Raw genomic sequence first — 13,723 nt, 5'->3', positions numbered from 1 at the left:
ACTAGGTTACGTTATATAGAAAGTATACGTAACATAATTCCTAAACCTAATATCGCTTTGGGCTTTGGAAAACTCGTTCTATATCTTCACGTCTGAGTAGCGGCTTGGTCGATCGACTGAGCAACATGGTCGATCGAGTGCTCTGAGCTGAACAGTAGCTACTGGAACCCGTGGGTTGGTCGATCGACTGAAGGCTGTGGTCGATCGACTGAAGTAGCTGATAGTTAGCTTCTATAATCTCGTGGATTTGTCTTTTGGGCCTTGGAATGCGCACCAAGCTCGTTCCTTGAGTAAGTACTTCACGTCAAATGCTATGCAAGATACTCGGGGACGGATTTAGCTCGATTTCCGCTGGATTCTTCACATTTCTGCAATAATGTACAAAAACACGAAAGTAGACGGAAATAGGGAGAATAGTAGCATAAACTACTAAAATGAGCTCTGAAATGCGTGTAAAACAGGGTGTAAAACATCATATAAATGACACGCATCAATACTCTTAATTGATTATTTAATTAATCGTATGCCGATACGAGTTAATTAAATTGCTTAAAAATTGACGGATGATTTTGGGGAGTAAAATTAATGTGTCTTATTGTAATTCAATTATATTAGATACGGTCTAAGTAATTGAATTGTTTTATTACTTAGATAAAATTATTGTTTACGAAATAATTTGGAATTGAAATTGAATGAATAATTTATTATAAATACAAGACGTTGTAATTTATAATTTGATAAACCGTTTTGGTACAAGTAATTACGAATTACTAGTCCATTTTGTAAATGACATATTTTATGAGTATGTTGATTTTTAATATGTTAAAAATACATTACAAATTCACATGTCAAGTAACATGTCACATATGTCACAATTGACAAATGACAAAATAAAATGGACCTTCCATTTTATTTTGTATGTACCGAAAATTGGAGGGAGTATTAGTGGAAAAATTATGTTGATTATTTTAATACAACAAAACATAATTATTAAAGCCTAATCTCAAGCCATGCAACCCTACAAGCTTTTGAGAAGAGCAAAAATAAAAGGCATTGGGCATGCTACCCAAGGCCAATAGTTTCGGCCACCATAGGGGAAAAGAAAAGGGTTTTTCTTTTCATTTTATTCATTCATCATTTTACATATAATTTTTCTAGTGTAAGAAATATGCATACTCTCTACAATTTGTGAAAATTCTAGAGAAATAAACTCCAAATTATTCCTCCTCTCCACCGAAATAGTAGAGAGACAAATTAATATTTTGTGTCAATTTTTAAGTTAGACTTTTATTATTACTAGATCATAATAATATTTGTTATTGAGAGGTCTCCTTGGGTATTCTCTTTTGGGAGATATTCTATACTTGAATCTTTGTTCATCCATTATTTGGAATGCTCAAGAACTAACAAGAAGGAGATCTTGTTGGCGCCCTTTTAATCTGAAATTATAGTAAGGAAAACGATTTCTTCACTTATCTATTTTAGTTTGCATGCATAAGATTTGTACTTAATTTTATGACTAAATTAAAATGTAACATATATGAATATGTTGTATTATGAGATATAGATTTCTAACAAGCGGTATCATGAGCTTTAGGTTGTTTGCATGCAAATCGGTTATAGTTTTTCGAGTTATACGATTAACATATAAAACTTATAAATTTGTGTTATTATGATATATCATGAAATAAATTATGCATGTTAAAATTTCTGGTCCTAAAATGTATTTAGGATTTTTTGGTTAATTTAGGGATTTTTATTGTTCATTTTATATAATAATGGCATTAAAATGTGATTTTATGATAAAAATGTCATTTTCGGACTAAAATTACCTACACTTTGAATTTTCCAGTGGCTTTTGGATATGTTTTCACATATATTATTTTTAGATGACCTGTAAAGTTTCAGAATTTTTGGAGCTTTTATGCTCGAAATATGGATTTTTCATGATAAAAATCGAATGTAAATGAAAAATAGGTTAATATGAGAAATATTTTGAATCTGGTCATCAAAATTTGGTATGTTGTCACATGCAATTTTACAAGATGTGTGTAAAATAATAAGCTATAATGAAGTCTTTATGCATGATTTATGAATTTTTGATGAAAAATAGCATAAATAGTGACTTTAATTAGTGAATAATTGCTAAAACATACTTCATGACTAAGGAAAAACGTCACATGTTGCATTTTATTACCTATTTCAGATCTAAAATTGAAAAGTTTATAAATATAATTTTTCTCATGTTTTTATGATTATTATTGATAAATCCGATAAAGCGCAACATTGTTTTTCGATAAATTTTCGAAATTTTAACCTAAGTTTTTGAACATTATGAGTGTCATGGTATTTTTCCAGAATGTTCATGACTTTAAATTTCAAATTTTGAATTTATTTGAAATTTTTATGATTTATTTGGAGTTTTTGGCTTTTTATTGTAATTTTGAGTCCATTAATGAGCAAATTTTAAGAAATAAAAGTTAATTATTGTCAATATGTTAGTGGAGACTAATTTTGAGTCCTAAGTTGGTTATAGGGTAATTAACTTGTGCATAAATATGATTTTATGTAATTTATTGTGATTTTTAAAAGGTTGAATCACGCAAATCCGTAAAAACCGTTTAATATACGATATTGGCTCCTTAAAGGCGATTTAGCATAAAATTGGGCATGTTCATACATATTATAATGCTGCATTTTATTTATGATTGTCATAATTTTATTTTATGTAATTTTGAATTATGTAATTTTACTTAGTATGGCCTTAGTTTTTTAATGGGTATTACCCGAAATGTATGGAAATATCGATTCGGTTGTAATTTATTGTGATCTCGTATCACCGTTTTGTAATTTAATAGATTTATTTTTATTTTAATTACAAATGTATAATAGGAAATTATGTAATTTGTTAAGTAATTTCATTATTCCGGAGATCCTTGAAGACGGTGTCACTCGAAAAGGAAATCCATTAAAGTCGTTGTTACCTCGAGATGCGTGCCTCAACCGAAGTTCAAGGGACCAATGGAGTTGGTTTCCGAATATGTAATAGTTAATTAGATTTTCTATTTTAGGAAGGTCATACTAGGATTTATTTTTATGCTTTGCATTTTAGTTATATGTCGCATGCATCGCTAAATCGCCATAACTAAAACATGCATTATCATTTTAATCGAGTTTATCGACCGTGTCAATTACAATTATCGTAGTTCACCGCTTTAGTTCACTTAAAACAAGCATGATCGCCAAAAGAGATAACAGCAGCAAGAAGGGTCGACCGACCACAGGGTGTGGTCGACCGAACATTTGTCGTGAGGAACAGTACTCTCTGGAAGCTGCGGTCCGGTCGGTCGACTGATGGGATTGGTCGACCGACCACTGCACCTGAAGCAGAACTCGTTTTCTTCGATTTTAACTCAATAAATTGAGTTAATACGGCCTATAAACCTGCAAGTGCACAAAATAACGCGCCCAAAATTCACGCAAACCGAATAAAAACAGTCTATAGTCTTAATAATCCTAAAACAAACCAAACAAAGCGAAGTCTCGCGCAAACCAAAAACCATAAATAGTCTTAAAAGCAATAAAAATGTCTTAAAAACTCAAGCAATAAAATGTTTATCCGCGAAAAATGCGGAAAATCTCCGACCATGGCTTTTGGCTACACGAATTACCCTCCACGATGGTTATCTTTTCAGCACTCCAATCCACAACATCGTCCGACGGATCTACATGTGACGCATCCTCCCACTTGTCATCTGACTTCTTAAGCTCCAAGTCAGAAACTGTAACTTTGGCCGGCTCATCCTCTTCAGGCTCCTCGTCATTGCCATAACTCAAGCATCCAAGACCGCCGCGCTGAACAATAGGCTCAACTGGAGTAACATGCAGCTCATCCTTCCCCAAACCAGCTCCTGCAATAGATGAACAGACAAATCGTCCTCCAATTTGCTCCCAATCTGGGGCGGAGGTGTCACAACAGCAGGAATAATGGGTACATGCAATAAAGTAGGAACATCAGAAATGACCACATAAGACGGTTTAGCAGAAATAGCATTGCATGTAATAGCCCACATGGGATCCTTCTTTCTAGCGGTTTGAGCAAAAACAATGGACTGTTTGCCCACTCTAAAGGTCAAGGTCCGCTCCCCAACATCAATTATTGCACCAGCAGTGTGCAAAAATGGTCTCCCTAGAATGATAGGTATATGATCGTCCTCGGGCATATCTAGGACAACGAAATCCACAAGGAAAAAGAACTTCCCTATTTGACAGGAATGTCCTCTAAGACTTCTATTGGCTGGACCGTAGAGCGATTAGCCATCTGAACAGTCATGTTGGTCACGACAAATTTAGTCAAGCCTAATTTCTTTGCTAGATTTAAGGGCATGACACTAATGATAGCCCCCAAATCACATAAGGCTTTCTCTATGGGAAAGGTTCCAATAGAACAAGGGACAGAAAAACTCCCTGGGTCAGCTAACTTTCGGGGGACAGTTTGGGTCAAATAGGAGCTAGACTCCTCAGTAAAAGCCACGGACTGGACAGGCTCAAGTGACTGATTTTTAGTTAAAAGCTGCTTCATGAATTTCATGTAAGCGGGCACTTGATTGACCAACTCAAGGAAAGGTACTTGAACATTTAAACTACGAATCACATCTTTGAATTTATCGAAAGATACCTGTTCTTTGGTCGGAATTCGCCTCTCCGGATAAGGGACTGGAATGGAACCATCCGCATTTGGAGCTTGCCTCAAGAATCTCGGAGTACTCTCACTCCGGAACAGAAAATCTCTCAAGTTATCGGGCATAGAGGGACGAAACAACTCGGAATCAGCAGCGTGGTGGTCGGTCGACCACCCTCCTCGGTCGGTCGACCAGGGTCAATTTTCTCAGAATTGTCAGGAACATCAGAAACCACTTCTGAAACAGTGGAGGTGGTCGGTCGACCGGTTGGGACGGTCGGTCGACCAACAATGCTGCTATTCTTCTTTTTCTCGTTTTGTTTACTCTTCCCTTTTTTCAGCAGCCTTTTTCTTTCCTTTAGCATTTTCAACTGTAGGACCCTCAAGTGTAGACCCACTCCTGGTAGTAATAGCATTAAGGGTCTCCTTCTTTTGATCCGACTGCGATGGTAGTTGCCCAGGAGCTCGGGTTGCACTCTTGCTAGCCAGTTGAGCAATTTGGCTCTCCAACATTTTTGTAGAAGTCTCTCTAGCTTGAGACTCCTTTTTGCAAAGAAACCCGATTTTGAACCATGTTTTTCAAATCATAAATGTCGAACTTTGAAATTGTCATTGTTGAGGCACATAGGGAGGCTTTTGAAACTATTGTTGCTTATGAGGGGGCACATAACTTTCTTTGTTCTTTGCTGCTTCTTTGCCGTGGGGGTGGAGTCGGATTTTGGACGTTTTGGCTACTCCACCTCAAGTTTGGATGGGCATTCGGCTCAAAATAAGTGTTCGTCTGCCTATAATGTTGAAAAGCAGCACAAGACTCATAGGGACTAGGACAAAAATATGCAACATGTCCTTCTCCTCCACATCTCTTGCAGACGAAAGGACCTTCTGACACAGAATTCACTTGATAAATCCCTCCTTTTGAAGCTCCTCCCAACTCGTACTTATCAAATCTCGCCGTAAGAGCCTCTAATGCAGCTACAGAAGGGGATTCAGCAGCTCTTCTTTGATTTCCCCTGGAATTTCCATGCTCAGCTTTATGGGTGGCCTTATCATCAATGATTTTCCACCCCTTAGTTTCTCCAACATTCTCCTGGAATCTGCCATTAGCTCCCGCATCCAGAATAGCCCTCTGACCATCATAAAGCCCATTATAAAATTGATTGCATAGGATCCATTGCTCGAACCCATGGTGCGGAATAGTTCGCACCAACTTCTTGAAACGGACCCATGCCTCATGAAAATTCTCATTAGGACCTTGTTTAAAGCTCGTGATCTGCGCTCTAATGGCATTAGTCTTCGAGGCAAAGAAATATTTCTTTTAGAATGCTAGGGCCAGCGAATTCCAATCAGTGATCCCATTAGCAGCTCGGTCCAGGTCTCGGTACCACTCCCTGGCAGCATCACGAAGTGAGAATATAAACATCGTCTCCTTCAGCTGGTCCTGGGTCACACCTGCTGGTGGGGGTATGGAGTAGCAGTAGTCAATGAATGTCTCCATAGGTTTAGCCGCATCTTCATTTGCAGCTACCCCAAATTGGTTTCTCTCAACCAAATTAATATAAGACGGTTTCGCTCAAATTTTCTATCCGTCTCTCGTAATGCGAATCCCTTATAGAGATTCGCAATGTTGGCTCTGAGGATCAAGCTATACTAGCTTCTTCAGCCATCTCTAGAAAATCTGGAGAAGTGACGGTCTCTGTGGATAAAACTGGAGATGGTCGTGGGTTTTCTTCAAACAACTCGTTCTCGTAGAAACTTGTCCGAGAACTAAGCTCTTCCTCGGACTGTGCTTCTTGAAATAGCCTTCTCTTAACTCGCAGGGTCCTCTCTAGCTCGAGATCAAGGGGAAATAATGCGCCTTGTTGAGACCTGCGCATAAGAATAAACTACAACAAAAAGATGAGAAAAGTTTAAGGAACAAAAGCTCCTTAAACTAAGAAAAAGACTAAAATAATAAAACAATAAAACTAGCGCTGCCTCCCCGGCAACGGCGCCAAAATTTGATGCCTGTCGTTGTGTGAACCAAAAATAATATTTATAATACCTATTAAAACTAACAGAAGTTAGTGGTAACAGGGTCGAACCACAGAGAGGCGGGGGAGTTTCTATTGTTTGATATTCTAGTCTTAGGGTAACAATTTGAGGGGGTTTGGATTTTGTCTAAGTCTAAATGCAAATGAAGTAAATAAACAAATAAAAACAAGCAAATAATAAAATGGTGTAAACAAATAATAGAAAGGAGCTAGGATGATCGGGTTACTACAGCTACGATGACACAAAAGTTTAGGTAAGTCTCGAAATACAGTCGTGGGTGATGGGTATGACAAGTCCTCTCGGTCCAAGTCAACTAGTAGCCCCTCTCGGTCTATGCTATTAGTCCCTAGGTGTCACTAATACTAACTTTCGTTCTTGACTAGTGATCCTAATGCCTAAATTACATTATCTTACGATCTTAGCAATTTATCCGTCTTAATTCGTTAATCTAAGTCCTTCCCTATCTTTCGATCTACGGGTTGGTCAAAGCTAAGAATCTAACAAGTCTCCTCTAGGTCTCATTGATAGATATTGCACTTAACGATTCGAACGAAGCAAATCAGACGCAAAGGTAGTCGATCGACCAGCTACCCCAGTCGATCGACCAACCGACTCAGTCGACCGACCAGATAAGCCAGTCGGTCGACCAAGCCCTAATCCGGGGGTAACCTATTCGTATGCCATCTACGCTAATAGTTCGCCTACATCCTAGCAAGGGATGATTTTGCTACGCATAATGGGTCTAATAAGAACGCATAAATTGATAAAAAGCATAAAGGAAAACATGATTGAAATTAAAGCAATAATAATACGATAATGAGATTAGGGTTTCAGGATTCTAACTGCACAATTCTAATACTAACAATGAAATAAAGCAGTACAGAAAAGAAAGAGCAAGAAAATACCGAATTGAATAACAAGAAAGCAAATTCGAGAGCCAAACAAGAACTTTATTGAACAAACTAAAATAACGAATGTGTTTAATGTATAAATGTGATACGAACTCAAAGCTAATCTAATCTAATGAAAAATACTGAATGAATAATACAGGGGAGGAGTATTACGTTATATAGCAAAGTCACGTAATACTCTCCCAAAACCTAATTACATATGGGCTTAAATCACGTCTTTTAGTTTCTCGTCAGATTGTGGAGTGGTCTATCGACCACATGTATCAGTCTACCGACCAAATGTCGGGGTAGCAGTAGCTTCTGACTAAAAATAAATCTCGTGCTTCAGTATACTTGGTCGGTCGACCAATGTATCCAGTCGATCGACCAAACATGCTGTACAGCAATGCATTCTGACGAATTCTGCAGCACGCGCCGATCTTAAAATAGCTGCCATTTCTTCGTTACTTATCGGAATAAAGAGATTCCCATGGCGTTGGAAAGCTAAGAGGATAATCTTTCACCTCCAATTAGAATCACTTGATTATCAGCTCTAAAACTCGAGATATAGCCATTTGAAACAGGCTGCAATATCGTGAAGTGCTTCTTTGCTTGTCAAATGCTTGTAACTTGTACGCACCCATGCTTCCGCTATCTTTAGGCCTTGAAACACGCGCCAAGTTCGTTACTCAAGATTTCCCTTCATGTAAAATGCTATGCTAAACACTCGGGAACGGATTTGGCTCATTTTCCGCTGAAATCTTCATATTGTTACAAAATCACACGAAAAGGAAGAAATACACGAAACAAGGGAAATAGTAGCATAAACTACTCAATTGAGCTCTGAAATGCGTGTAGAATGGGGTGTAAAACATCATATAATAGACACGCATCAATCATCGTTAAATTTCTTGTTCCATCATTTTTTCAATAGTTTCTAGGGTTTTGTGTTTGATAGTCTATTTCTACATGATTTTATGAATTTTCATGTTGTTTATAAGGTGTTTTGTTTACTTGTGTTGTTTCAATTGTGTATTTTTGTATGGATTAAACAATCTTCAACATTTATTATTGAAGCAATGAATATATATGTGTGAAATTACCTGAGTTATTGTATTATTCAAATAAACTCAGTTATTTTATTTTTTAGTTACTTTTTGTTTGTTATGTTAATCTGCTAATAACAGTTATTATATTACTTTGACCGAGTTATTGTATTATTCAAACTCAGTTATTGTATTTTGTAGTTATTTCTTGTTTGCAGTGTTAATCTGTTAATAACAATTATTGTATTACTTTAACCGAGTTATTGTATTATTCAAATTCAGTTATTGTATTTTGTAGGTACTTCTTGTTTGCTATGTTAGAATATAGGTAGGTAATAATAGTTATTGTATTGCTTTAACCGAGTTATTGTATTAATCTAACCTAGTTATTGTATTGTTTTAACTTAGTTATTTCCAATTAGAGTTGTTGTAAGATGGTGTCTTCTTATGTAACCTGTCTAAGTTGGTTATAGTAATATTACATTTCAATTAATGTATTGTTTTCACTTAGTTATTTCAATTTGGAGTTATTAATGTGGTCTCATATAATATGCTTATAGTTAGTTATAATAACATGCTTTATTTCTCTAATATGCAGTTATTTTATAGTAGTTTTACGATTATTTCAATACTTATAGGTGGTTATTATATATCAGTTGCATAGTTATTTATAACTTACCCCCTTTTTGTTTTTATTTCTTTCAGTGAGCTTTTGTTGTTTGCTGGTTCATCCCTCATCAATAGGTAAGACATGGTTCTCGTTGGGAAGAAATATGGTGGAAGAAACGTGAAAACAACGACAAGACATGGTTCTCGTTGGAAAAAATACTTTTAGACGTTGTATTGGAGTTAAATATATGTAATATTTGTGATGTTACTATTGTTACATGTATTATTTGAAATGCTTTGATGTAATTATGATGATGCTTAGATATAATTTGTTGGAGATGTTTAAGTGTAATGTGTGAGAAACAAAATAGTTATATAATGAAAGTAAGTGGGTTTTTTTTAACCTTGTTATATATTATTATTTCGTTTTTTTAGATTTTGCTATTGCATTAACCAACCTCAATTATTGATTGAATGAAAATGACTAGTTATTCAATTAAACAAGATGAAAACAAACACAAGATAGAAATTTAAATATATTTGAGTTTCACTTTAATGCAATAACACGATTTACTCATTACAATAACTGAGTTTCTACATTACAATAACCACAAATACCAGAGTTTTACATTACAATAACTGAGTTTCTACATTACAATAACCGGGTTTCTACATTAGAATAACTGTAAATATCAGAGAACATTATTCTCAGTAAACAACGAAGTTAACTATTAAATAACTACGTTTTTTCATTAAAATAACCAATTATATACATCAATTATTCCAGTGAACATCAATTGTCTGCGTTCATCGTGATTCAACCTGTAAATCACCAAAAAATAATGAATTATTTCATTGAATATAGTATATACATGCAAGAAGTAATTGCAAGATGTTGTTTCTTTTGTTTACAATTGGCTTGTTCTTGTTGGATATCAGTCTCTTCCACTGCCTTTGTTGTTCAAAATATTTGATGGAAGAATAGTAATGTTTGATGATGTCGAACAACCTAACATCATTTCCAGTTCTTGTTCCTTTGACAAATTTCCTTCGGGTTGGACTTAGCTTTTCTCGGAATTATGCCAGCATCACACTTTGTTCCTTCATATGATTTTCAGGCATCAAGTCACTTATTATTGTATAAAATTCGGATCATATTGTTGACATTTCCATCTTTCTTAAATCAGTAGGATCATAGTCTTGCAATAACTTTCCATCCAAACCATACAAGGGCTTTTTGTACGATCTCTTTGTCCATCTACTTAGGATGTACTGCTCCGGTATGCTATGTAGCCCCTTTTCTGACATAATCCATATAATGTTTATAAAGGATTTATTTCCTCTCAAACATCTTCCATGCACATGTTGTTTCTTTTGTTTCAACATTGTGAACAACCTGTATTGTAACAGCAATTATTTCAATATCAAAACAGAGTTATTATATAGTTCAAAACGGGTTATTGTATTCAGAAAACAAATGAATGACTAAGTAGCCGCATTTAAAATGGGATTTGTTATTTCTATGTAAACATGGTTATTGTATGGAATAGTCTAAACTGCTTGAAGGCAACTGAAACATCTATTATGTTAATGATACTGTTTTCTGCAAATCCTCCAACACCACAAGAACAGGCAGCCGCTTGCACCTCCTTTTGGAATTCGTCCAAAACAGCGTGTAAATTTTAGAGCCATGTTTCATAATCATACTACAGTTATTCCATTATTAACTATTAGTTATTAGAATGAATTAAGTATACTAGTTCACTATAACACTAGCTAAGTAGCTAGTGGATGATATTATAAATAGAATGCATATGCAGTTATTGTAATATAATAATGTAGTTATTCCATTATTAACTAGTAGTTATTACAATGAATTAAGTGAACTAGTTCAGTATAACAGTAGCTATTGTATGATATTATGAACAGAATGTAGAGGCAGTTATTGTAATATAATAACTTAGTTATTCCATTATTAACTAGTAGTTATTATAACGACCTTGTTCATCTATTGAACAACATAACGATGAATAACATAACTAATGTAATCAACATAATGAAAAACGAGATTGGTCATCTGGCTTACACATATTTTCACTGAATTCATCGTCGTTTGATGAGAAAGAGATCGATCCTCAAAATTCATCATTCGATTATCATAATTCATCATTCTCTTGAAAATCACATAAATCTGATTAGAATTGTTATTTGATTTCAATAGCTTTGAGAAAATCACTGAAGTAATTCGATTAATAGCTAAGAAATCATAAATAATATTCATACCTTCGTTTATTTTGATTTGATGCGTTAGGGTTTTCCGAAATTTGACTACTAATTGAAGAAATAACTGATCGTTTCAATTGAAATAATCAAAATTGTGAATGAATTTGTTGTAATCGTATGGAATTACACAAAAAACAGGGAAGAATTTGATGAAATTGTTGATTAATTTGGAAGATTTTGATTGATTTTTCACGTTTTTTGTTGGATGCGAAAATTGAGAAACGGAAATAGATAGATTTAGAGAGAGAAGGAGTTGTTTGTTTTTGTAACGTCTGATTGTGAGGAGTTTGCTTTTGTTAGTTCAATTGTATATATATGCGGGGGTAACTCACGAAAAGTGGCAAACTCACCGGATCCTACCTCTACCTCTCTCTCTCTCTCTCTCTCTCTCTCTCTCTCTCTCTCTCTATATATATATATATATATATATATATATATATATATATATATATATATATATATATATATATATACATATACATATACATATACATATACATATACATATATATGTGTGTGTGTGTGTGTGTGTGTGTGTGTGTGTGTGTGTGTGTGTGTGTGTATATATACATACATACACACATACAGACATACATACATACGTACATACATACATACATACATACATACATATCTTTCAAGTCCATTAGTCCTATTTTCAGCCACATATTTCTTGAGTGTAACTTTGATATTTTACGAGTGTAACATTAATGTTGTACGAGTGTAAATTTAATTTTAAGCCGATTTTTTATATAAAAATTTGAATTTATATAATTTTAATACTTTATGAGTGTAACTTTAATGTTTTACGAGTGTAACTTTGATGCTTTACTAGTGTAACTTTAGTCTTTTTAGGTCATTTTGTATATAAAAAATTGAATTTATGTAATTTTAAGACAAGTTTATGTAACTTTAGTCCAATTTTATGTAACTTTAATGCTTCAGGGGTGTAATTTTAGTCATTAATAGTGTAACTTTAGTCATGTAATCCATTTTATAAATTATTTTGAATTGAAGTAATTTTAGGACAAAGTTTATGTAACTTTATTGCTTCAAAGGCGTAACTTTAGTCGGTAATAGTATAACTTTAATCCTCTATGATGTAACTTTAATACTTGACAGTGTAACTTTATTCCCCGACAAGGCCACAACCACCACAACATCGCCGTATATCACCTACACCACCGCCGCCGAAAATAACAACACCAACTCACACTACAACCAACAAACAATAATCACGACAATTTTTTCAAAAAAAAACGACATATTACGATTATGTTTTCAAAAATCTATTTCATATTTAATAGATTTAAAATGAAAATCAACAAAGTTTTTCAAGAAAAACGAGATAATAAGATTATTATATCAAAACTCTATGATTAAAATAAAAAATCTACCTATTAACAGCACTAAGTCTTTGAGTTTTTTTTTTTTTTTAAAAAAAAACGAGTGGAACCAGATCTGTGTTTTTTTTATTTAAAAAAAAAGAGGTGGTGGTTGGGGCTGTTGAAGGGGTTTGGTGTCGATGACGAAGAAGAAGAAAATGAGAAGAGGAGGATGTCGAGGAAGTGGCGGCATGCGTGGATCTGACGGTAGCAGCGGCAGCAGGTGGCATAAGGCGTGGTGGTTGAAGAAGGTGTTGAAGGAGGCGAGAAGGGCATTTTTGGTTGCAGGGGGTGGTTGGCATTGTTGTTATTATTGTTTGGGTGGTGGTGGGGCTGTGCGTGAGTCATGGCTATGTTGGTAAGGTAGGTGGATGGTTGGCGTCAGCGAGAAAAGCGATGGTGTTAAGTGGGGGCCAGGGGATGAGGTGGCGGTGGTGAGTGGCAACGTAGGAGGTGGGGGAGTGTGAGAAGAGGGGAGAGTAGTGTTTAGGGTTTTGTGTTTGTGAGATAAATGAGAGTGGAGTGGTTGGTTTAGAGAGATAGGAGAGTTTAGAGAGAGGAGGGTTTAGACAGTGGAATGAGGATGTGAGAATTAGTGAAATGGAGTCAATTTTTTCTTTTTAAATTTTTATTCTAATCCACAAATTTTGGTCTAATATTACACAAATTCTCATTTGTGACGGAAGCTATCCGTCACAAGCTGAAGACGGGTCGGGTTGATACCACATTATGAGAATATGGATAAAGTTGACCCACTTTGCTAGAAAATAAAATAATAATTGAGAGGACTGATTTGAC

General features: G+C 35.0%; 1 protein-coding gene across 1 annotated transcript; it reads right to left on the bottom strand.

The window, feature by feature from the left end:
- Positions 1–4,261: 4,261 nt before the first annotated feature.
- LOC141630156 (uncharacterized) lies at positions 4,262–4,591 on the bottom strand. The gene has a single exon (XM_074443023.1). It carries the CDS (start codon positions 4,589–4,591, stop codon positions 4,262–4,264), a length of 330 nt encoding a protein of 109 aa, XP_074299124.1.
- Positions 4,592–13,723: the final 9,132 nt, after the last annotated feature.

This window comes from Silene latifolia, chromosome Y (genome assembly GCF_048544455.1).
Source record: "Silene latifolia isolate original U9 population chromosome Y, ASM4854445v1, whole genome shotgun sequence".
Lineage (NCBI taxonomy): Eukaryota > Viridiplantae > Streptophyta > Magnoliopsida > Caryophyllales > Caryophyllaceae > Silene > Silene latifolia.
Note: the sequence above shows the minus strand (reverse complement) of the source record. Positions and strands in the feature narration are given on the sequence as shown.